The sequence below is a fragment of the Narcine bancroftii genome, chromosome 1, assembly GCF_036971445.1.
Source record: "Narcine bancroftii isolate sNarBan1 chromosome 1, sNarBan1.hap1, whole genome shotgun sequence".
Classification (NCBI taxonomy): domain Eukaryota; kingdom Metazoa; phylum Chordata; class Chondrichthyes; order Torpediniformes; family Narcinidae; genus Narcine; species Narcine bancroftii.
The window spans coordinates 32,788,099-32,812,580 of NC_091469.1; the positions used below are offsets into that span (position 1 = coordinate 32,788,099).

Consider the following 24,482-nt stretch of genomic DNA (forward strand, 5'->3'; position numbering starts at 1 on the left):
AGGTGGCCAGGGGTCTAGTCAGGTCAGGCCAGGTAGAGTCAGCCCCTTAGGTGGTCTTCCTGCAGGGGTCCAGTCTTTCCCTGGCCTCAAGCCTGTTGTCCCGTCTTGTGCGCCAGACATTCGCGCAGCGCGGACACTGACACAACGAATTCCAGGCGGCCACCAGGTAACACAAGGGCTCCATTCTCTTTCAATGTCGCTGAGCAGTAGCAGAGAGGAGACCGCTTTGGGCCATTGGTAGGAACGTAGAAGAAGATCGAGGTTCTTCCGCACGTCGCCGAGTCCAGCAGGCGGGCGGGCGCTGGTCTAACCCGGGGGTAACCTCCAAAGCGCTTCACCCTGCAAGGAGATTGGATCTCATGCTGTGTGCGGCTTCCGTTCAGGGACGGGGCGACGACAGCTGCTGCCCGGCGGGGTGGTGGTGGTGGTTCGCGGCGCGTCTCGTCCCCCGCCCGCCCGGGGTCTGAATCCGGTGGTCTCAACGCCCCCAAACGTTCGCCGGGGACATGTACCGGTTCGGGAGCAGACTGGCCCTGGCCCGGGCGGCCACTGCACGCTTCCTCTTCCCCGGACTGCAGGTAATACTTGCAACCATGGCCACTCTGGAGAAAGGGTGGTGGGGGTGGGGGGGATGATTTGTTTTTCTCTCTAGACACATGTTGCCCTCCTTTATATCGGAAACTTCTGGTTTGCAATTTTGTTTTTCTGTCGCTTCACTTCACACAGGCATATCCATGTATACATTGTATCTAATCCATTGAATGCTTGGACATATTGCCACTGAAGAATTTTTCTTCTTCTCTGGGCCAGGAGAAGTTACTCCAAGTTGCATGCAGTGGAGCACGTCAGCAGTTCTGGTGGTGCAATAGTGGATCCAGGCCAGCTGCACCTCACATTTCCTGGGAATCCAGGCGCTGGGTAAGGGAGTGTGTCCGAAGAAAATCTTGCTCATTAAAGACCAGGACCAGTGAGTGATGCCCGTTAACGAGAGCTTGTCATGGAACTGGCGGTAGATTGCATCTTTATTTTTCAAAAAAGGGAGTAAAATACGTTCCAGCTTCCATTATGACATGTTTTTTTTCTAAAAAAAAGGAAAACATTTATTTGATTTAAAAAATACTTGGAAGCAATTTCCAACTGGTGACATTGTTTAAGAAGAGGGTAGGAGATCAAAGGAAGTTGAGTTACTGTGGATAAACAACATGGCTATTTGCATCTGTTGAGAGTAGTTCATCTGGAGAAAATAAGATGTCTTTAATGTTCACCCCCAATACCTGAGTGGCAGTCAGGAGTTTGGGATCTCTTATCAGGAGTGCTGCCCACTGGGTCACACAATGTAATCAGTGACCTGGCGATCCGACACTGCTCTTGAGACGGTGCAGTGTCGGGACTGTGCATGAGGACGAGTCTGTCTGCGCTGCCAACTTAGCTGGGAATGAAGAACACTGCAAAGAACCACAGAAGCAGTTTTAAAATACAAACAGTTTTAAGACTTCAATTGTAGCAATGGTGGCAGGGAGGGGCAATGCTATGAAATATCAGTGATATTCCATAGTGCTGATACCCTAAGTTCTTACAGAAATGGGTCAATTTAGATAGTAAATTTTGAATCAATCCCTGCACATGACTTCACATGTTCTAACTAATTAGAAACCACTTTCACATTTGTTCATGGACTTAGAATTTCATTGTTTTGCCAGAGCTGTCTCCAGAAAAACCTCTAAATACTCCTGAGCTTCAAATATGCATTCAACCTTGTCATAATTAATGTCTCCTCCAGATGAAAGATGTTTCTCTTGGTACAAAAGCCATCACGACTGATTTATGTGACAGCCCTTCTGAGGCTTTGAGTTTTTTTTTTCCAGAGGGTTCACTTTTAGTTAAAAAAAATTCATCGATAGTTACAATCTCATAATCCTTATCAATAAGAGTTGGCCACATACAAAGTTTAAAAACTCCCAGAATTCTTTGCAATGTCACAAAATAATGCTTAATTAACGCCAAATCTTCTACAACATCACACTCCATTCCCACGGAATGGCGCGCTTGCTGACCTGCAAGGGAGCAGGCTGTACGACATCTAAAGTGAACAACAAAACAAGAATATACATTTAGTAACACCATGAATATCATATTGGTCCGTAGTGCTTCTTGTGTTACTTTAACGCTGGCACATATAACACATTAGGACAAACTTTCTATGCATCTGGTAGGAAGAGGGATTTTGAGAAGGGAATTGAAGGCATTATTTCCTTACGTAGTTGGAGGAAACTTCTTTCTTTGGCTTGGCTTCGCGGACGAAGATTTATGGAGGGGTAAAGTCCACGTCAGCTGCAGGCTCGTTTGTGGCTGCCGAGTCCGATGCGAGACAGGCAGACACGGTTGCAGCGGTTGCAAGGGAAAATTGGTTGGTTGGGGTTGGGTGTTGGGTTTTTCCTCCTTTGTCTTTTGACAGTGAGGTGGGCTCTGCGGTCTTCTTCAAAGGAGGTTGCTGCCCGCTGAACTGTGAGGCGCCAAGATGCACGGTTTGAGGCCTCAAACCATGGAGGAAACTAGAGGTATGAGAATTCAACATGTGCATCACTGAGAAAATCTCTCCAATGGACTCCTAAAAGTGACCAGCTTCAACATTGAGTAAAGTAACAAAACATTAACTCTTGAGAAGTGTCATTGCAATCCTGCATATTCATACTAATATAATTAGCGGACTCCTCCTTAATCTCGGGTACGATACAGAAAGTTCATGACTGATTGTGAAAATAATTGAGCATTTGGTGGTCTCTGGTTTTTTTTTCCCCTCCCCCCAAAAAAGTTTCCTTACCTTTTCAGCACTTCTTCACTAAGAACCTGGGCTGTACTTTCCACTTGGACCCACTTTTGATTTGGTGAATCATCTAGTATTGATGGCTCATGAATTGCACCACCTGGGTTAGTGCTTGAAAAGGATTTGAACGTGTGGGCGTAACTTGAGAAAAGACTGCACCCCTCCTCCTCTCTTTTTCTCAGCCCAAGTTGTATGTGGAACCTGGGAAAAGAGAACAAAGTTCAGCAAACAAAATTGGAAGAGATGAACATCGGTAGTCGGCAGCTTCGAGTTGCTCTCTTCTTGAGTGAATAGAAAGGAGAACTTTAAAAACACCACTGCTCCTATGGAAGGAGTCATGCAGCTGAGTTGCTGTGGGCAAGTCTTTGTGAGTGCAGTGATGGTTGTTGAGTGTGCAAGTGGAAACAGAAAAGGTTCTTTGAAATGGAGGGAATTAAGCGCTGGGATGGGGCATAAGAAATGTGAGGAGGGAACTTTAGTTTGGGAGATGTCAGAAAATTATTCAACCTAGCAATGTGTCTCCGATTGGGAAAGAGAACTCAACCTTCATATTTCCAATGAAAATTGGAATAAAATTCTGCGACTGGTAAACTCCTCTTCTCTATGTGCAAAACATTCACTGATACAGTTTAAAGTTGTTCATAGAGCTCATATGTCTAAAGATAAACTCCATCGTTTTTATTTTCATATCGATCCTATATGTGATAAATGTCAATTGGAAATAGCTTCCCTTACACATATATTTTGGTCCTGTCCCTCTTTACAGAATTATTGGAAGGAAATTTTTTCCATTATATCTACCGTTTTGAATATTGATTTACAACCACATCCCATTACTGCAATTTTTGGATTACCAATGATAGATTTGACTTATTTATCTCTTCCTGCGGATCGTATGATTGCTTTTCTTACACTAATGGCTAGAAGATCTATACTATGTTTAAATTTAGAGAAAATTAGAAACTCTGTCTATGAATCCCCTTCTAAGTTTGAGTTAACCTGGCGACCATTTATTCAATATTTTCGTTTGTGGTGAGTTGATCTGGCTCTGTTTTCTTTTTATGATTATGTATGATAATTGGGCTGTTAGATGAGATTGGAGTGATCGGCGTGATTTAGCTATATCGGTAGGTTTTTTTTTAAAGTTTTTAATTCAGATTTGTTTTTTCTTCCTTTTTGGTTTTTTTTTCTCTCTTTTTTTATATATTTTTATTAATTATATCATTTTTTTTAGAGGTAGTTCATACTCTAAACTGATCTAAAATTTTTTTTATGATATATTTTTATTCTGCAATATTATTGTTTAATATCTCTGTATTAATTCGTTATTTACTATGTATTTTTCATATCTCTTTGAACTGTATGTGTTTATAAATTATAATAATGATAAAAAGATTGGAAAAGAAAGAAAGCAACGTGTCTCCGCTGCTATTAACCAGCTAATTGAGGAACCCATCAACCATATGAAAGAAAGACCATTCCTTTTTTTAGTTCTCACTTTCCTTTGGGATTTTCGTGTTGTAAAGGTTAACATTCCTCTCCTGTACCCACTGTAACACCTTGTTACTGTGGTAAAACTCCAGTCTATTTTTTTTTAAAAATGACTTCATGATTGCTCAGTGAAGATTGTCCTTTTTTATTAGTCCATCACTTCTATAATTTTGATCAACTGTTATCAAAGCATTCAGATTTTTTTTCCAAAAACTTGTCGTTTTCAACCCTTTCCTTTTAGGTTTAGTTTCTCTTTCATGAGCTAAGTGTGCTTTAGCCCAGAGGAAAAATACAAAAATGCTGGTAGAACTCGGCAGTGTCCATGGGGGGTAAAGACGTTTTGGGTCTGAGCCCTTCGTCAAGGTATCTTGTGAGACCTGCTGAGTTCCTCTAGCATTTCTGTGTTTTTTGCTACAATCGCCACATTGGCCTACTTTTGTGTTTCACTCCTTTTCGCACTGAGGAATTGATTAGCAGTAGAGGTTTTGCCTAAATTATCTATGACATCAAAACAACTCTGTAAACCTCCCTGCATTTGATCAAAAACTGTTCTGTTGTATGTTTTCTATAAATCTCACCACCCTCTTGCTTCTTTATGTTCTGTTTTATTTAGCAAAAGTTCTGTAAGTTTTTGGTTTTCAATTCGGTGGGTGGGGGTGTTGGAGGAGAAAGAATCAAGGAACCTCTTTACAACTCTTCATTTTCAATCATTGTTTTGTTTTTAAACCCTGTCATGGCTTGGAAATACATTGGTAATGCTTTTGTTGTTGCCAAATCCAGATCCTGGCGTTCCCTACCTAACATCTCATTGGGAATAACTTCTTCACGCGGGCTACAAATATTCAAGGCAGCAGTTCACTAATGTCTTTTCAAGATGAATAAATGGTGCTGCACTGCCCATTTCTAATAAAAGAAATAAAATTTGGTTAAATCAATGGCATGAATTAACAAGTCTGGTTGGATATGTAAAGGCAAGAAGGTACAGTATAAGCCCAATTATCCAAAATGGTGAGACCGGACTAGTGTTGGATAAAGTTTTTTCGGATAACAGGTCATTTTTTTTTTTAAAAACCCAGCCCATTAGCAATAACAAATCACAGTTGTTTAAACAACAACAAACAACAAGGGAAGGCTTTTTTAAGCATTAAAATGTTTAATTCTCTCCAAAAAAATTGAACACCACTGATCATCAACACCTCCCCACCGAGGTCCCTGCTCCTGCCCGGGAGCCTGACGTCCTTGTTCCATCCAGGAGGCTGTTCTCCTTGATGATATCAGGACACTGGATTCTTCTGACCACTTTCAGCTGGGAGACAGTGGCAGCCAGATTGAGAGGGAAAGTTGGAGAGAAAAGTCAATAGTGGAAGGTAAAGAAGAAATGGAAAGAGAGAGGACAATCACCATTCTAATTTCATGTAGAGTGAATTTTTTTTTCAACCTGAGATCCATTCAGCTCAAAGAAATTTGGGATAAATGAGGATTTTGGAGAATCTAATTTTGGATAATCGGAGTTGTAGTGTATAACTTCTGCCTGAACATACCAGAATGATTTAGCCTATGCCTGAGCCAGCATACAAATGTTGAAAAAGTGTCCTTTTTAATATTGGGACTAGAACTTCGGTTGTCTTGATTTGAGGCTCCTTCAGATGATCAAAATATTGTGCAAACATATTGAAGATACTTGATATAAATTAATTCTGGAGAAATGTCAGTATATTCTGCTTCATGTGCAGGTGGTGCCCTAGGGAGACAGATGATGGCTGAAGGACTAATATAAAGGACCTACATCTAAGATGTTTCCCTCTATTATATAAGTTCCTTTTCTCAGCTTCACAGGTCTGTCGGAACTTCTACAGGACCCCAGCAACAGCATAAAACTTTCTATGAATTTCGCACCTACACCATAGAGCCAGGCAAAATGCCTGAGTTTTTGAAGCTTACAGCTGAGAATATTCACCTGCGTACTGCCCATTCAGAGCTGATTGGCTACTGGTCTGTGGAGTTTGGGACTCTGAATGAAGTCTTCCATATTTGGAAATATGGTAAGGAAAAGTAATATTCACCAGGTGATGTCACTGGTTCATCATACTCTGTTCAGAAATGGGAATTGCATTGTTTTGGGGCACTGTTAAAGAATATGTGCAGCTGGTGTACAGAGTGTAGAAAAGGTAAGGTTTAGCAGGCTTTCAGCATTGAGATTTTAATCTCTTAGGCAGAATTCCTACTTATCAGTAACTAAACTGTACTAAAGAAAAAAATTACATATGCAAAAGTGAAATGTAAACTAACTGCAATACAGAAAAAAAATAAATATTCTATAATAAGGAGAATAAAGTGGAGTCTGTTGCTGGAGTGGAAGCAACTGTCTTTGACCCTGATGGTACGAGTCTTATGACACCTACACCTTTTTCCTGATGACAGCAACAAGAACTGAGAATGTGCTGGGTGGTGTGGATCCTTGATGATTGCCGCAATTCTCCGATGCAGCATTCTCTGTAGATTTTCTCGACGGTGGGGAATGTTTTGCCTGTGATGTATTGGACTGTGTTCACTACCTTTTGCAGGGCTGGTGCCCCCATTACCAGACTCCGAAGCAGCAGATCAGCACCCTTTCCACTACACATCTGTCGAAGTTCTCCAAGATTTCTGATGACATATCAAACTCCTGAGCAAGTAAAGGTGCTGCCGTGGTTCCTTCACGATGACATTCGTATATTGGGTTCCCCAAAATAGTGACCCCAAAAATTTAAATGTATCACCTTTTCCCCCTCTCTGATTGTCCCCCCACCTCCCCACATGAATACTGGATTATACATCTCTGTTCCCCCCCCACTTAAAGGAATCTGATTTTGCATTAATTCCAAGGAAGTGACTTGTGTTCTCCAGAGATCTATGTTGTTCCCTCTGTTTTCCTCCCTTTTTGATGTGATAAAATGAAGAGTTGCATATCCAGGTTTGCAAGTGAAACCAGATAGGGTGCAGAGTGGACACAATACAGAAGATAGCATTTTCAATCCAGACACGTGAGGGTTAATGTTTAGGAAGGCAAGATCATTCACTTCATATTCAAAGATGAAAATAATATTTTCCAACTCTCAAGAGTATTACTAATGCTTATACATAAAATACTCAAAGCTGATGTCTAAGAATAGTCTGGTTGAATTGATTTGTTTATTGAAAAGTGTACCAAGATGTAATAAAAGCTTTGTTCTGCGCACTATCCAGCTAAGTCAACTCAAACAGCAATAATAAAAAAATAAAAGTACAGGAGCAGGGTTACACTTTACTACAGAATGCATGCAGGGTATAGAATGTTACCAGGACAAAATGCAGGTGCATCATATTTTACCAATGAGAGGCTTATTTAAGAGTGACAACAGCAGGAAAGTTACTTCCCTTTCATCTGTAGGATTGTGTTTTCAAGCATCCTCTATCTGACAGAAGGAGGGAGAAAGGAGCAGGACCAGGGAGGGTTGAGTCTTTTAATGCTATCAGCTTTTCCTAGACAGTGGGAGATACAGGCAGTGTGGATGAGGATAGGCTAGTTTGTGTGTTGATTGAATGATGACCTTTATCCCAGGGCTCAAAAGGAAAGGAAATAACTCAGAACATGTACTGACCCCCATTTGATACATTTCATTATGAGGACTCCATTTTAGGAAGAATGTATTGGGTTTGGAAGGGTTCAGAAATTGAATAGAATGACACAGAATTAGCATTATCTGTATTTTGTTAGATTTAGACAGTTGAAGGGTAATTAAACTCCGAGAACGTACCAAACAATTATTTTCCTTCTGGGGTCGAAATCTACAAGAAGATCATTTCAGAAAGAAAATGGGGTTGCTTTCTGTCCAAAGATTGTAAGTTTGTAATTTACTGATATCTCAATTAATATTTGGGATACCGTATATGTCAATGTACAAAATTGTCACCCCAAAACCACGGGTCGTCTTGTACGCCAAGTATAAAATACGAACCTTTAACAAAAGAGTCTCAGCACTTTCCCGCCCCAAGTTTAAAAATGAACATTAACAGCGAAGTGTCAGTGCTCCCTCATGGGGCCATCTGCCCAGTCTGACTTCCGTCAGCTCTGTACATGCTTTAAATGGCCTGTTAAAGGACCCAACTGTGGTTTATTTTAAAATACGCTAACATATTAAATGTGCTTAGCAGTATCATTCCACTTACCAGGTAAGTAAAGACTTGCAGTAGTCTTATACAACGAATATAGCTCAAAACCTACATTTGGGTGGAAATTCCTTATACAGAGTCATCTTGTATGCCAGCATATATGGTATGTGAAGTGCCAGTTGATGAAGTAGACAAAGACGATGTAGTCAAACAATAATCATGGCTTTTATTAGCAGAAACTCATGGTACAATAATGAAAGACAATAGATGCATAAATAGTTATATCCAAGGGGAGTGTCCTTAACAGTAGAGATAATGCACAGCCAATGTTAGTACAGCAAGGTTCGCCAGAGGGGAGACAGGTAGCTTGGCAGACATTCACCACAGTCTCCCCCTGGTAGAAGAAGGGTTAAAATCAAAAGGACAGCTGCTAGGAAAGACCGAAGCAAGCGATACATGGATACCATGTTTGGCCTTGAGATACTCTAACAGTCAAAATACGGCAGTATCTAGCAAGCAATCGAAATATAATGAGATGTTTTATGAATATGTCAGCCTATCAGGTTTTTTACGAATTCTGGTGCTTCGTCTCAAAACAGGTGGCTCCTTTGCAACCTTGCAACCTTGGGAACTGGTACAGGTCCTGGGTCTGTAGTGCGGGAAGGACTGGCTTCTGGAACCGCTCCAGAATTGCCAGCGTGAGGCAGTGGAGCCTCAATATGGCCATCTGAAAGCTTACTAGGGGTCACAAACTGGGGGGGGTGGGGGAGTTGTCTGAGTCCAACCTCTAAGGCTCACTCTGAGTAGGGGTGTGAGGAAGGGGAAAACCAGGCGAGGCCAGATCTCTTAGGGGTACATTGTCAGTACTCCTATCTGGGAATTTAACATTAGCGTAGTTGGGGTTAGTATGCAGTAGCTAAACTTGTTGGACTAGGGTGTCTGTATTACGCGCCTGAGCGTGGCTCTTCAGCAGCACGGTCCCAGGCTCAGATAAACAGGCTGGCCAGTCCATCACAGTTCCTGATATCCTAGGAAAGGCAAACATACGTTCATGAGGTGTTTGATTTGTTGCAGTACACAATAAAGATGGAATAGAATGTAGTGCCTCAGGCAGCACCTCCTGCCACCGGGTAACAGGGTAACCATGTTTTTTTAAAGCAAGATTAACAGTCTTTCAGACTGTAGCATTAGCCCTTTCAACTTGCCCATTGCCCTGCGGGTTGTAGCTTGTGGTATGGCTGCTGGCAAGGAACAAAAGCACAGATTAATTTAGGTCTAATAGTGTTGAATATGCACTTCACTCACACTGGCTGTGCATCAAAGACATGGACTTGAACTTCCTGTAGCCAACCATGTCAACTCCCCCAACAACTCCTACTCTCTGTTCTCTGCCTCATCCATTGTCAGGGTGAGCCCAAATGTAACCTTAATAATAATGTATCCTGTACCTCCAATACCCTACTGCTTCTTGGCCCCTCCTCAGCTTCTTTCCCCCTTTATGTATGTTGTATCACCTACTTTTTACTTTGGACTTGAAAAAGGATTCTGGCCTGAAGGGTTGACCATTTCTACCCGTGGATGCTACTTGACCTGGTCAGTTCCTCCTCCAGCTCATTGTTTGCTCATTTGCAGTTTTGTGATTCTCTATGACATGTGCTGTCATTGCCTGAGTGACTGTTAAGTATGCGGTGCATTTAACAAGCTATGTTGATGCCTTCAGATTACAGATTAGTTTAGATTTTTTTTTTCTCTAGTATCTTTTTTAATTGATATACTTTATTCCCCTGGGCCAAAAGCATACTAATGGAATAGTACTCTGGAATAACACGAAGCAGGATACCATTCCTCAAAAGGTTGTGGAGGCTTGAAAAGTTGGTGGTTTCATGATTGTATGAAGTGGTCGGTATTGGGCCTATGTCAGATAAAATGTTTTTTTTTTGGAGAACTGATCATTTTTTAAAAACAGCCCAGTAGCAACAGCAAATTGCTTGTAACAATGGTTAAACAACAACAAACAACAAGGGAAGGCTATTTGTTTAATTCTCACCAAAAAAAAATGCTGGCCTCCACTGACAACCAACATATCCCCACTGAGGTCACTACTCCTGCCCGGGAGCAAAAGTCCCTGCTCCTGCTGGGAGGTCGCTCTACTTCAGGGGTGGCCAAACCGTAGCTCATGAGCCACATGCAGCTCTTTGACCTTTAATATGCGGCTCGCTGCTGGTCTCTCCCCTCACCCGCCCGACTCGCGCTGCCGGTCTCTCCCCTGCCTCGCCCGCCCGACTCGCGCTGCCCGTCTCCCCCCTGCCTCGCCCACCTCGCGCTGCTGGTCTCTCCCCCTCGCCCGCCCGACTCGTGCCTTTGATAGCCTGATATCTATAACATTGTGTTTTAGTCATAAAAAAAATATGATTATAATAAGACTAATTTTGTAAGGTGGAAATCTGATTAAAATATCTCATTTTTTTGGTGTACCTTTTTTTATATATTTGTGTCTGTGATTATTGAAACTAATACAAATTAACAGTTTAAAAACTGCAGGCAGGAATAAATATTATTGCATTTAATATGCATTTCTTAAAATTTATATAAAATTTTTGTTACGAAATGTGTATGTAACAATAAAAATGTATGTGTGAATTTTGTTCTTGTCCTGCGGCTCTCAAGCATCTGAGCTTTATCGTTTGTGGCTCTTACCTTAAGCAAGTTCGGCCACCCCTGCTCTACTTAATGATGCCAGGTCAAGGAATTCTTCTGACCGCTTGCAGCTGAGAGACAGTGGCACGCAGCGTGAGAGGGAAAGTTGGAGAGAGAAGTCAATAGGTGAAAGTAAAGGAGTAGTGGAAAGAGAAAGCAAAGTCAATTGTCATTCTAATTTCATGTCGAGTGAATTATTTTCAACCTGTGAGGTCAGTTTGGCTCCGAAAAATTTTGGATAAATGAGGATTTCTGATTTGTTTCAGATAAATGAGGATTTTGGAGAATGATTTCAGATAATTGAAGTGGTACTGTATTTTAGTGGATAAGAAAGGCTTACAAAAGACAGAATAATTTACAGTTTGTCTATTGCCACTTTGTAACATAGGAAACATGATTGCTGACTTGCATACAATCAATCTTCCAGGTTGTCTGTTTCAAAAATCGTGACTGAAGTTTAGATTGGTCGGGATATCTTGAATAATTAGTCACAACTTAATTTTTTATTTCTCATTGGAACAATAGGAACTATGACAACGCAGTACTTCCCCCTGTATAAACATAAATGTTTGTACTCTGGAGTGGGACTTGGACATTGAATCTCCTGTTGTAGCAAGACAAGGGGTGCATATCGATCGATGCCTGATGACAACCCTCTAAAGGGTGTTAAGATACAATAAAAAGGCAGAAGAACTTCACGGACTGAACAATGGGATCTTATTCTCACATTCCCAATATTTAGCTACTTTCTAGCTACTTTTAATAAAAGAGGTCAGGTAATTTCTCTGGGCCATCTCTCAATCCACGGGTCTATAAGATGAGTGGTCTTGGATTTTTTTATTTGCATATTGTCAACTTGTCACTAATCTACATTTACAGAAGTAAAGCTTAATGAGCTGAGTAACGGTATTTTTCCCTTAGGCAGTTACAAGGAGCGGACCACAGTGCGGGAAGCCCTGGCAAAGGACAAAGGTTGGCAAGAAAATTATATTTCAAAAATGATACCAATGATTGTCAATCAGATCAGTGAAGTCACCTACCTGGTGCCTTGGGCACAGATGTGCACTGAATCAAAACCAGGCAAGTATCCTTTCTTCCTGCAAGCAGTGAACTTGGAGGAGTGAGATTGGACTGTGAATCAAATAACTTTTCTGAACTTATACACATTACATGCACATATGCTTAGAATTAGAAGGGGGTTAAGTTTGGTTAGTTAAGTTAATAGCGATAAGTTAAAGTGTGATTCTGTTTTCATGTTTAAAGATAATTAAAGTTATATCAATTTCTTCACTGGCTGTGAGGATGGGGAATGGGAATTTAACTTCACAGTCTGGTATCTGAACTCCTTGATTATTGATCTGGAACTGAGTTGAATCCCAATTATGGTGGAAAATCTACACCAAAGTCATTAGCTTCAATAATGGGAACTATGAAACTGTTTAAAATCTTCCTGTTCACTAATATACTTAAGAGAACCAAATCTCAATAAATTGGCTTGTTTGGAACTGCAGATTGTGAATGTGATTTTCCTTCCGAGTTTCATTAGGAGTAGTCATAAAAGTACAACTCTGTCCACAAGTGTTCTATTTATTTAAAATAATGAATTGCATGTGAGAGACAGAGTAAGATTGGATACAGTTTCTCCTTAGGTTACAAGGACCTGCCTTGTGGATGCTCTGTACACATGATTTAGCAGGTATATTGTTTCCAAATACTATAAAAATGTTCAACTTGATTCCTTAAATTATGTAATTTTTTCCAAAGATAATACAATTTCACATCTCACTATACCATCTACATAACACTTCCTTATCATCTTTCCATGATATCACTATACATTTCTTTGCAGTTGCTATTGCAGTACTTAAAACATTTTCTTGATATTTGTCCAATTTCAATTTTGCATCCTTTTCATAGATATCCAAGTAAAAATATTTTTGGATCCTTTGGTCTATTCAAATTATCTTCATAATTTTCCCCAATAATAAACTCAGTTCATTCCAAAACCTTTCCACTTTTTCACAAGACCACACTGAATGCAAAAAAGTCCCTATTTCTTTCACACATCAAAAACACTTATTTGAATAACTAGAATTAAGTCCATTTAACTTGTATGGTGTATAATACAATTGATGAAGAAAATTATATTGAACCATTTGATATCTAACATTTATTGTATTCATAACACTTTCATAACATAATTTTGACCAAATCTCCTCCTGAATCTGTATATTTAAATCTTTCTCCCATCGCATTTTTGATTTGTATAAATCTTTTTGCAGTCTCTTGTAATTTTATATACATATTAGTAATAAATTTCTTAATAACAGATGTATCTGTTATTATCTTCAAATTGACTTCCAATCTTTTTCAAATACATTTTTGATTGATAATATGCAAAAATTTTATTGTATATATTTATCTTTTAATTGATCAGGTTAAGAAAAAATATCCTAAAAACAGTCTTTTATTCTCTGTATACCTTTACGAATTGATAAATAAAGAATTATTCAAAGTAAAATGAAAAAGTTGATTATGTTTTAACAACATTTTTTGGTAATTGATCATTTTTAATTCATCTCTCAATATGAATTCTATTCCATATTTTTAAATATATGCTTTAATACTGAGAAATCTTTAGTTCCTTTAAACAACTCGCTATTCCATTTATACAAATTTAACTCTGGAATAGTCTCACCAATTTTATTCATTTCTATTTGAATCCAAATTGGTTTCTCACCCTTTTGAGAACAGGAGGACAAAAACCTCAATTGAGCTGCTTTAAAATAATTCTTAAAATTTGGTGGTCTTAGTCCAACCTGATCAAATTTCTGCATTAATTTTTCTAAACCAATTCTTGACATCTTACCTTTCGAAAGAAATTCATGTATTATTTTATTCAAATTTTGAAAAAAGAATTCAGGTAAATGAATGTGTAATGATTGAAATAAATATTGTATTCTTGAAAAAATATTCATCTTAATACAATTCACTCATCCTATTAAAGTTTTTGGTAAATCTTTCCATCTTTTCAAATCCTCTTCCAATTTTTTTAACAATAATAAATAATTTAGCTTAACCAAATTACTTATATTTCTATTAATTTTAATTCCTAAATATTTAATTGCTTCATTTTGCTATTTAAATGTTGTCAATCTTTTACATTGAGAGTAATCCATATCCACTATGGGCATTACTTCACTTTTATCAACATTGACTTTATAACCTGATACTAACCCATATTCTTTTAATCTCTCATTCAACTTATTTAAAGATATTTCTGGTCTCGTTAAATATACTATATCATCATCAGCAAATAAACTAATTTTATGTTCCTTATTACCTACTTCAAATCCTTTAATTTCATTATCAGTTCTATTTACTTCTTCCAATGCCTCAATTGCTAATGCAAATGAAAAAGGTGATAATGGACAACCTTGTCTAGAAGACCTTTCGAGCAAAAAAATGTTGTGAGATTTGCTTATTTGTAATCACTTTTGCCTTTGGTTGATCACACAATGCTATTATGCAATTTATAAAAGCATTTGGAATCCAAAAAGCATTAAGTGTCTCAAAAATATCCCATTCCAATCGATCGAATGCTTTCTCTGCATCTAATGCTACCACGGGAGTCTTCCTATTTTGTGCTATATTTATTAAACTTAAAAATTTAACAATATGTGCTGCTTTTCTACTTTTAATAAAACCAGTTTGATCTAAATTTATTAATCTTGGCAAAAATTTAACTAATCTATTAGCTAACAATTTTGATACAATTTTATAGTCTGTATTCAATACTGATAGAGGTCTACGTGAGGACGGCTATAATAAATCTTTCCCTTTTTTCAGAATTACAGTTATTAATGCTGTTTTAAAAGATTCTGGTAAATCATGTACCTCTTTCATTTGACTTAATACTTCCAGCTATACAGGAATTAATAACTCCTTAAACTCTTTATAAAATTATAGTGGAAAACCATCTTCACCTGGCACCTTATTATTCTGTAAAGACATTAGGGTCTGAAACTTCTTTTATTCATCAAAATTTTACATATTTACAACAATTAATGACAGAATTTAATTTCCCACTTTTTTTGGTATTACCAAATGAGGCATTTTATTCGATCCAAACTTCCAGAATTTCCATGTCTTCCTGATCTAAATTTTATAGATGAACTTTTTGTACATGAAGCTATAATATCGGCTTTATATTATAAAATATTGAATATAAAGACAGTTTCTTTAAGATCAAAACTGAATGGGAGAACAATCTTAATTTATCCTTCTCTGAGGAAGATTTGGTTCGCAATTCTAGGCCTTATTAATAATTCTTCTGTGTTCTAGACACAGTTTGATTCAATTTAAAGTGGTACATACTTTAACTTTAGAAAAGTGTACTCTGTCTCAAATTTATCCTGATATCAATCCATTCTGTGAAAAATGTAATATTTTTGAATCTTCTTTGATGCACATGTTTTGGTCATGTATCACATTAGGAAAATTTTTGACATTTTTAAAATCTTTTTGGATATCTTCAGGATCAATGTTGAACCCTGTCCATTACTAGCAATATTTGGTTTGTCCAAGGATGAGAATATAAATTAAATGTCAAAACAGAGTTTTAGCATTTTCTACATTCCTGGTCTAAAGAGAAATCCTGTAGAAATGTAAAGATGATTTTCCACCTACCCACTTCCAATGGTTACATACCATGCCTTTTTTGAGTCTAGCGAAAATTAGATATAATGTCAGGAAAATTAAATTCACATTTGATAAGACATGGGGTCCATTTATAGTTTATTACCACAATTTGAATAATTAAGGTACATGGATGCAGTAGATTGGTATGCTTTGCTGGACCTCTAGAGGTTGCTGCTCCATTCCAAGATATTTTTTTTTTTTTAAATTTAGTTAGCTTTTTTTCTTTTTGGGGGGGAAATAATTACTTATGGGTTTGATTGTAGTTTCATGTACTATCATCAATGTACAATATGATAATATCAATATATTGTATTTGGTTCTTTAGGAACCTATTACATGTTTTTGATTAAACTCAATAAAAATATTTTAAATAAATAAACACTTCCTACTCAACCATCTATCTTGGTGTCATCAGCAAACTTTGCCACAAAACCATTCAATCCATAATTTATATCATCAATATACATTATAAAAAGAAACGGCCTCAACACCAACTCCTGTGGAACACCACTAGTAACTGGCAACTAACCAGAACAAGATTCCTTTATTCCTTATTCCCACTCTTTGCCTATCACCCAATCTAATATCTTTCCTGTAAGTCCATGGGCTCTCACCTTATTAAGCAGCCGCTTATGTGCCACGTTATCGAAGGCCTTTTGAAAATCCAAATACACAACATCCACACCCTCTCCCTTGTCCATTTATTTAAAAAAAAAATTCCAATAGGTTGGCCAGGCAGGATGTTCCCTTCATGAAACCATGCTGGCTTGGACCTATCATGCCATGCATCTCAAGGTATTTCATAACCTCGTCCTTGAGGATCGACCCCAGTAACTTTCCAACTACTAACATCAAACTAAAAGGCCTATAATTTCCTTTTTTCTGCCTCTCTCCTTTCTTAAACAGCGGATATTGATTTCTGGAAAATCAATTCCAACGTCTGCACAATTTCCAAAGCCGCCACCTTCAGAACCTGTGGGTGCACCTCATCCAGTCCAGGAGACTTTAGTTCATCCAGCTTACTAAGTACTATCTCTCTAGTAATCTTGACTGTATTTCTATTCCCTGAGACCTCTTGACTATCAGATATATTGTTATTGTCTTCCTCAGTGAAGACTGTTGCAAAATATTCATTTAGTTCATCTGTCATCTCTTGGTTACCGATTATAACTTTTTCAGCATCATTTTCAATCAGTCCTATATTTATCTGTGTCTCTCTTTTACTCTATACATTTTAAAAACTTAGCATCCTTTTGTGTTATTTGTCAACTTCCTTTCATAATTCATCTTTTCTTTCCTAATGATTCTTTGTCTCTTTCTGTAAGTTTATAAAAAAAGTTTCCCGGTCCTGTTTTTCCATTAATTTTTGCTTCCTTGTGTGCCCTCCCTTTTGCTTTAATTATAACTTTAACCTTTATTGTTATCCACATTTTTGCCATTTTTCCATTCATAATTTTCTTTTTTCTTGGAATATATCTATCTTGCACTTTTATTTTTTGCAGAAATATCATCCATTTCTGTTCTGCTGTCCCTCCATCCAGTTTAATTTTCCAGTCAATTTGGGCCAGTTCCTCTCTCATACCACTGTAATTTCTTTTGTTCCACTGAAATATTGGCACACCTTGTCACATTTGTGGCCCGAAATGTGAAGTTAATAAAACATCGAACACAAGTTTTATCAGGTAAACTTCTCAGTGTCTTTATTTTTCAGTTTCCTTTGTTCTCCTGCTTGTGCTCTTATCTCTCTCTCATACCACGTGACTTCCGGTATATCTCATACATATTCATTATCATGACACACCTGATATCAGTTTTTCCTTTTTAAATTTGAAACTGAACTCTATCATGTTATGATCAGTACTTCCTAAGTGTTCCATTACCTTTAATTCCCTAATCACCTCAGGTTCATTACATATCACCCAATCCAAACCCTGTTGGGCTTATCGACAAGCTGCTCCAAAAAGCCATCCCATAGGCATTCTACAAACTCTATCCTGGGATCCAGTAACTTTCTGACTTTCCCAATTACCTTTCATGTTAAAATCCCCCATAATTATTTTGATATTTTCCTTCTGACGTGCTTTTTTCTATTTCCAGCTGTAACTCGTAGTCCACTTCATAGCTGATATTTGGGGGGCCTGTATATGATTGCTAATGGGGTCTTTTTACCTCTGCTATTTCTTGACTCAATCCATAAGGACTCCACCTCTTCTGATCCTATGTCTCTTCTTTCTAGTGATTTAATATCATTGCTTACCATCAAAGCCATGCCACCCCCTCTACTTTCCTGGCTATCTTTCCTATACACTGTGTACCCTTGGACATTCAGCTCCCAATCACACCCATCATTAAGCCATGTCTCGCTGATGGCCACAACATCATATTTTTCAATCTGCAGCTGTACAACAAGGTCATCTACTTTATTCCTAATGCTCACTCCATTTAAGTACAGTACCCTCAAACCAGTATCTGTAACAAATTTTGCTATATTTCTATTGTACTACAAATTTTCTGGTCTTTTCACCTGCCTGTCATTTTTGTCGTCTTTGGGGTAGATTATTTTTGACTTTTTCTTTTGTCCTCCTTTTTGACCCTAACACTCTGGTTCCCTTCTACCCTGATCTCTGCACTCACATTTTGATTCCCACCCCTGCCAAACTAGTTTAAACCCTTCCCAACAGATCTAGTAAACCTGCCCACCAGGATAATGGTCCCCCTCCAGTTCAGGTGCTGCCTTTCCTTTTTGTAGAGGTCAGACCTTCCCCAGAAGAGATCCCAGTGATCCACAAATTTGAACCCTGCCCCCTTCACCAACTCTTCAGCCATGCATTCATCTGCCATAACTTCCTGTTCCAACTCTCTCTGGTGCATGATACAGGCAGTAATTCTGAGATTACCACCCATGAGGTCCTGTTTTTTTTTAACTTTCCTAACTCCCTATATTCTCTCTTCAGGACCTCATTCCTACTCCTTTCTACATCATTGGACCACACGGACCACGACACCCAGATACCCCCCCCTCCCCCTCCAGAATGCAATGAATTCAATCAGAGACATTTTTGACCCTGCCACCTGGGAGGCAACATTCCATCCGGGAGCCTCGATCTTGTTCACAGAACCTCCTATCCACTTGTCTAACCAACGAATCCCCAATCACCATCGCTGTCCTCTTCTTTCTTTCTCTCTCTCTCTTTCCCCCCTCCCCCCACCTTTCCCTCTGTGCTGACCACCTCAACTTGTCCCTGGTAGGTCATCCCCATCAACAGTATCCAAAACAGTATATCTATTGTTGATGGGAATGGCCACAGGGGTGCTCTGCACTGACATGATCTTCCCCTTCCCTCTCCTGACTGTCACCCAGCTACCTGCCTCCTGAAATTTAGGGGTGACTGCCTCCCCAACACTCCTGAATACCTCTGCCTCCCTCGAGATCTGCAGTTCATCCAACTCCAGCTCCCTAACTCTGTTTGTAATGAGTTGCAGCTGGATGCACCTTCTGCAGGTGTAATCAACACGAACAAGTATGCTCTCCCAGATGCCCACATCCCGCAACCCAAGCAGTCCACTGCCATAGCTGACTCCACTATCTAAATTTAATTAAAGGATCAAACTAACTCACCTGGCCTTGCCTCTCTGGTAGCAAGCAAGTTCTTTCTCAGCCTCTGCCTCACAGCCTAAGCCTCAAAGGGCTGCTCCTTGTTGGCTGATCCTTTAGCTTCCCCTCCTTTTATTGGTCCCTGCCAATTAACTCAAATTGCCCACCCTTTGTCCTCTGCACCCTTTTTAAACTCTCCAAAAATCTTAGATTGATTGAATGACTACCTCTTATGTTAAATACAAGGGAAAAGGAAACAAAAATGATAGTCATGGTATTGCTGTGCTTAACCTGCTAGGCGTAGTATGGATTACTTGAATCATATTTGCAAACTGGTTTCCAAACCGTTGTGTGTCTATTTTTGACTTGTGGTTTGGGTTTCAGGAAATATCTTTGCAGAGTGAGAATTCATTAAAAAAAATGTCCAAGATGTGCCCAAATATTCTACAGAGAATTACTCAATCAGCTCTAATGTTAAATCATGGACTATGTTTATGTACTTTTAATTAGTAAGGCAAGTTAGATCTGCATATTTTAATTGATTGGTATTGTTCTGTGGCATGGTGTTCCATGTTCTTAAAAAAAATTCATGCTAATCTTTGATCTGTCTTCATTCCTGACAACAGGTGTATATGAATTAGTAAGTTATCAGATGGTGCCTGGTGGGCCTGCTGTTTGGGGGAAAGCCTTCCAGAAAGCTGTGAGCGCACATGACCACGTTGGATATTGCAAACTAGTTGGGGTATTCCACAGTGAATTTGGCCAACTCAACAGAGGTAAAACTGATTTTTCCTTTTAAGCTTAAGATAATTTAATTGATTAACACCACTCACTTGGTCACTGAGGTATGCCATGGTTTGTGGAGGTAAACTCTTTTTAAGTATACAAAATTCTGAGGGAGATAACCAGGTGGAAGCTATGAGAATGTGTCCTCAGACTGGATGATCCAAGAAGAACAGTCTTTGGACAAGGAGTCAACTATTTAGGACAGAACTGAGAAGCCTTCTCATTCTGGGAGTTAGTTATCTTTGGAGTTGGTTACCTGGGAGGGCTGTGGGTGCTGAGGCTTTGAGAATATTCAGGGTTGAAACCAGTACATTTCCACACACTAACAGAATGAAGATCCAGTGGGATGGAAACACAGGATGATCCACAATATGGCAGGATGTTCTAATTTATTTAGTATCCCAATTTACATTAGTTCTTCTGTTATATCCCTTGCTGCTTTTATTTTTTTTTGTGTACTTGGTGACCAACTGGCAATCTTGACTCTTTCGTGCTGTTTTGTGTTTAGCTGCTTGAGAGACGCGCTTGAACATTTTGGCCCCATCTGTCCCGATGTTGGGGAACTCTATGGTGCATTAAATAGTCAAATTAATTTTCCATCCTGAAAACAAACTGCCTAATTGAGTTGAGATTGAACAATATGTGCTACAGTGGGAATTGGGGACTCGCTGAAGTCTGTCACACTGTAAATTAAATTATAATTCTATGTACTATAAACAAATTATTCTTAAAATCATTTTAACATAGATTTGTATGTCATTTCCCCCCTCCACCAACCTAATGTCAAAAATGAATTAACATTAGAATGCAAGAAATAGAAGCCTTAATTGGATCCTTGTGACACAGGAAGTTACAAATGATGGAATCCAGAGCAAAAACCAATCCAATGAAGGAACTTTGGGGTTGAGTAGGATCAGTGGAAGAAAAAGAATCATAGACATTTTGGCTCAGAACCCTTTGTCGTTGTTGGCTTCTTGTGTTTGCTCTACAATCCAATGTCATGGCTGATCTTTTAACTCCATGTTCCTTGAATATCCAAAAATCTGCTGATCAGCTTTGAATATACTGAACCTTCATTAGTGGGAGTGAAGAAAATCCTTTGTCCAGAATCACTGATATTCTGATCACTTATTCTTGATGCACTAGCCAGGGAAAGCATTAACCACATTGAGAATTAGCTCCCAGTTAATGTTATGAATTGCTGTGCTCTAATTTTGTAGTCCATGCCCTCTGGTGGTACGAGGACTGTGACGCACGAGCAGCTGGAAGGCGCAGGGCTCACGAGGATGTCAGAGTGGTGGCAGCAGGTAAGGACTGACTTTCTGTCCACTGGATATGAACTTCAGAGACCCATAGCCTTACAACTTTTTGGCAGTGACTGGAGGTGGGGGAAGATTTCCAGCAAATGTTCTCTTTTGCAGCAAGTAGAACTCGATAATGAAGTCACCCAATTAAAAACATCATTATTTTCCGAGTGGGATGCTCAAAGATACAAAAATTTGTTCACCTGATATCAGCTCAAATCACTTGTGACCTGATAAACATGGATGGGAATATTTAGTCAGTTAGATCCAATTAGCAAAGACTTGTTCAAGTGGCCACCATTTTTATTTGTAGCATTTTTTTCTCTAGAGATAACAATGCCTTTGTTCTTGTCCCTCTTTATTGCTTCCCATTGAATATCTGGAGATTTTTTTTTTAAGGTAGCCTGCCTTTTTAAAATATCTCTTAGATTCTGCTAATTTCATTACTTATCATGTTTGTCCCGATTTTATTCTCTCTGGCTTGGCTTTGCGGATGAAGATTTATGGAGGGGTAATGTCCACGTCAGCTGCAGGCTCGTTTGTGGCTGACAAGTCCGATGCGGGACAAAAGTGATAGGAACTGACAAAGTTTTAAATATAAATCTTTGCTCTCATCTTTACAGAAATGGAATTGTTCCTCAGTCATTATTTCCATTGTGTGTGTTTAAAGTATGATTGATGACCACCAATAATACTATAATCTGGAGTAAAAGTAGAGAAGGAGCTTTCATTGAACTAGTGTCATCTTTTTGCTGGAACATTTAGTTACTCTCGTTCCTTGGATGTTGCCTTGTTGCCTTACAACTTTATTCTCTCTCGTGTGTGTGAAATAAATGATTGAATCTACTTTCACTGCCTTTTCAAGCACTGAATTCCACATCACAATGCTCCTTACATGGACAGAGTATTTCCCATCACCATAGAATTCCAGAGCTTGGAGCTATGGTCTGGCCACCAATGGTGGAGTTATGCTTGAGACGTCTAATTTGAAGAAGTTCTGAAATATGAAAGGATTGAAGGGCTGGAGGAGGTTAGGGTAGGGTCACGACAATTAAAGGATTTGAAATAAGATTGTGGATTCTGAAAAGAATGCATTGTGTCACTAGGGTCTCAAAAGCAGAAATGTATGTAGTTGTTTGATGTACCAATTGTATAAATCAGCATTGTCAACCTTTTTTTAGCTACGGGCCGCTTAAGACACTGCTCAAAGATTATGGATTTCCTTCCCTGTGAAGCAGTCAACTTTAGTTGTTTTTTTTTTTGTGCTTCTCTCCTAACAACTACAAGTAAAACAGAAAAAAAATTATGTTAGGTTGCAGTCTGTGCCCTCCATTGAGAATGGCTGGTGTAAATAGATGTTTGCTGTGATGGCACAGAGATATATGCTTTAAAATGGAACTTCCTCCATCGTGTAGCACAGCAAGTGGGAGAAGATTTGTGCAGAGCAAAATTCTGGCATAAATCTGTTGGGCTGAATGACTTTGTAGCAGTAGCTACACGGAATGAAATCAACAGAAACCATAAGCTGAGGTTGGTTTCGTTTTCAACAGCAACTGTTTATTTGAAAGCCTGTGCTGCGTTTTGAGGCGGCCGCAAGTCCCATCCCCCTGTCAGCTGTAACGAGACGATGCAGCCAAGGGCGCACACGATTCCCCCAGCCACGAGGGAGCCCAAACCGGCGGTGCCATCTTGACATGGCTGCTCTGCTGCCGCAGCCGTTACACGAGGAGCCAGTTGCCTGCATCTCAATGTGCACTGCCACAACTTGTATTTTATATATTTTTTAAAAACCTATACGGTGATCTCACTGTGTTTAGGGTTCAATACAACTTAAAACAATATTGTGATTCCCAACATGATAATGTCTTGCCTCAGTTAATATTTTGCAACCATATTTAATTTGCGAAGGTTTTCTTATAGAATGGAGTGATGAATTTTGATTGTATCAGTCCAGGCCTTTTCATGATTACATATTTGAAATTGAATATTTGCGCACATCATGCGATCTGGAACAACTGAAACTGAATACTAAAATGCAATCTTTTCTTTTACAGTGAGAGATAGTGCGACATACCTGATGACCCAAAATAACAGACTCCTTATTCCTACGCTGTTTTCGCCTCTGAAATGATTCCGTTCACTGAAAAAAAGTTCCTCGTTTTGTTCTAAATGATGCACGTTACTCAAGTTATCTTGCAGAATTCTAGATCCTAATAATGAGACATGTTGATGAAAACTTGTTAAAACCATGAGTCTATTTTGTTCTCTTAATAGGCCAACTTTTATTTGTTGCTCTGTAAAATCTTTTTCATTTCCCATAATATTTAAAATTATTTGAATATTTTCAAAATTTTATCCCACATCTTATTTAATGTTTTGAAAGATTAATACATTGAATGTTATCACCACAGTAATGCCTAATGAGAAGGGGACAGTACTTGCACATTGTTTCCTGTGACTAAAACTACATCAAATTGATGATCAGGAATCTCTTTCCACCAAAGTGCAGATAAGTCATGCAGTAAAAATATTAAAGTGGGTTTGTCAAATGCAAAGTAATCTGACCCCACCGGTTTGCTGCAATTTCTAGCAGGTGTATCCCCAGTCCATGGAGTGTGTTGTGGGAAATGAATGATAAATGTGTCACAAGTAGTTCAAGCCCACACCAAAATAATAATCCTAACAGAGCATTAAATAAAGTTTTACTAATATCCATTTCTTCACATTATTTTTGAACTCCAATGTTGCAATTCTGAAAGTATTAAATCATCAAAAAAATACTGCTGCCTCCATCTTAACTTGTGACCTCTCCCATTCATGCAAAATGTCTAGGCTCATAGACCAGCAGTGGTTCCTGGTAGGTCATTGACTCATTTCTCATCATTGCCTTTTCACTGCCATCAAACTGTCCAAATCCAGTCTCTTGCTCAGTTATGGTTTTTCTTGCAATTGG

At 38.8% G+C, this 24,482-nt stretch overlaps 1 protein-coding gene and 1 long non-coding RNA gene across 3 annotated transcripts; one reads left to right on the plus strand and one right to left on the minus strand.

Moving 5' to 3' along the window:
• The first annotated feature begins 243 nt into the window (after positions 1 to 243).
• nipsnap3a (nipsnap homolog 3A (C. elegans)) lies at positions 244 to 24,309 on the plus strand. Of its 2 annotated transcripts, XM_069923545.1 has the most exons (7): positions 244 to 578; positions 811 to 918; positions 6,144 to 6,357; positions 12,065 to 12,223; positions 20,066 to 20,215; positions 21,446 to 21,532; positions 23,584 to 24,309. In XM_069923545.1, the coding sequence occupies exons 1-7, from the start codon at positions 507 to 509 to the stop codon at positions 23,658 to 23,660; spliced, it is 867 nt and encodes a 288-aa protein (XP_069779646.1). In that variant the 5' UTR covers positions 244 to 506; the 3' UTR covers positions 23,661 to 24,309. The 2 variants fall into 2 exon arrangements, with proteins under 2 accessions (XP_069779646.1, XP_069779654.1); XM_069923553.1 differs by lacking the exon at positions 811 to 918 and having other exon boundaries at positions 249 to 578.
• Positions 1,117 to 10,046, minus strand: LOC138757001 (uncharacterized). Its single transcript, XR_011353270.1, has 3 exons — positions 9,965 to 10,046; positions 2,822 to 3,025; positions 1,117 to 1,445 (listed from the first exon to the last, which is right to left on the minus strand). It is a non-coding gene; the product is annotated as an uncharacterized lncRNA (long non-coding RNA).
• Positions 24,310 to 24,482: the final 173 nt, after the last annotated feature.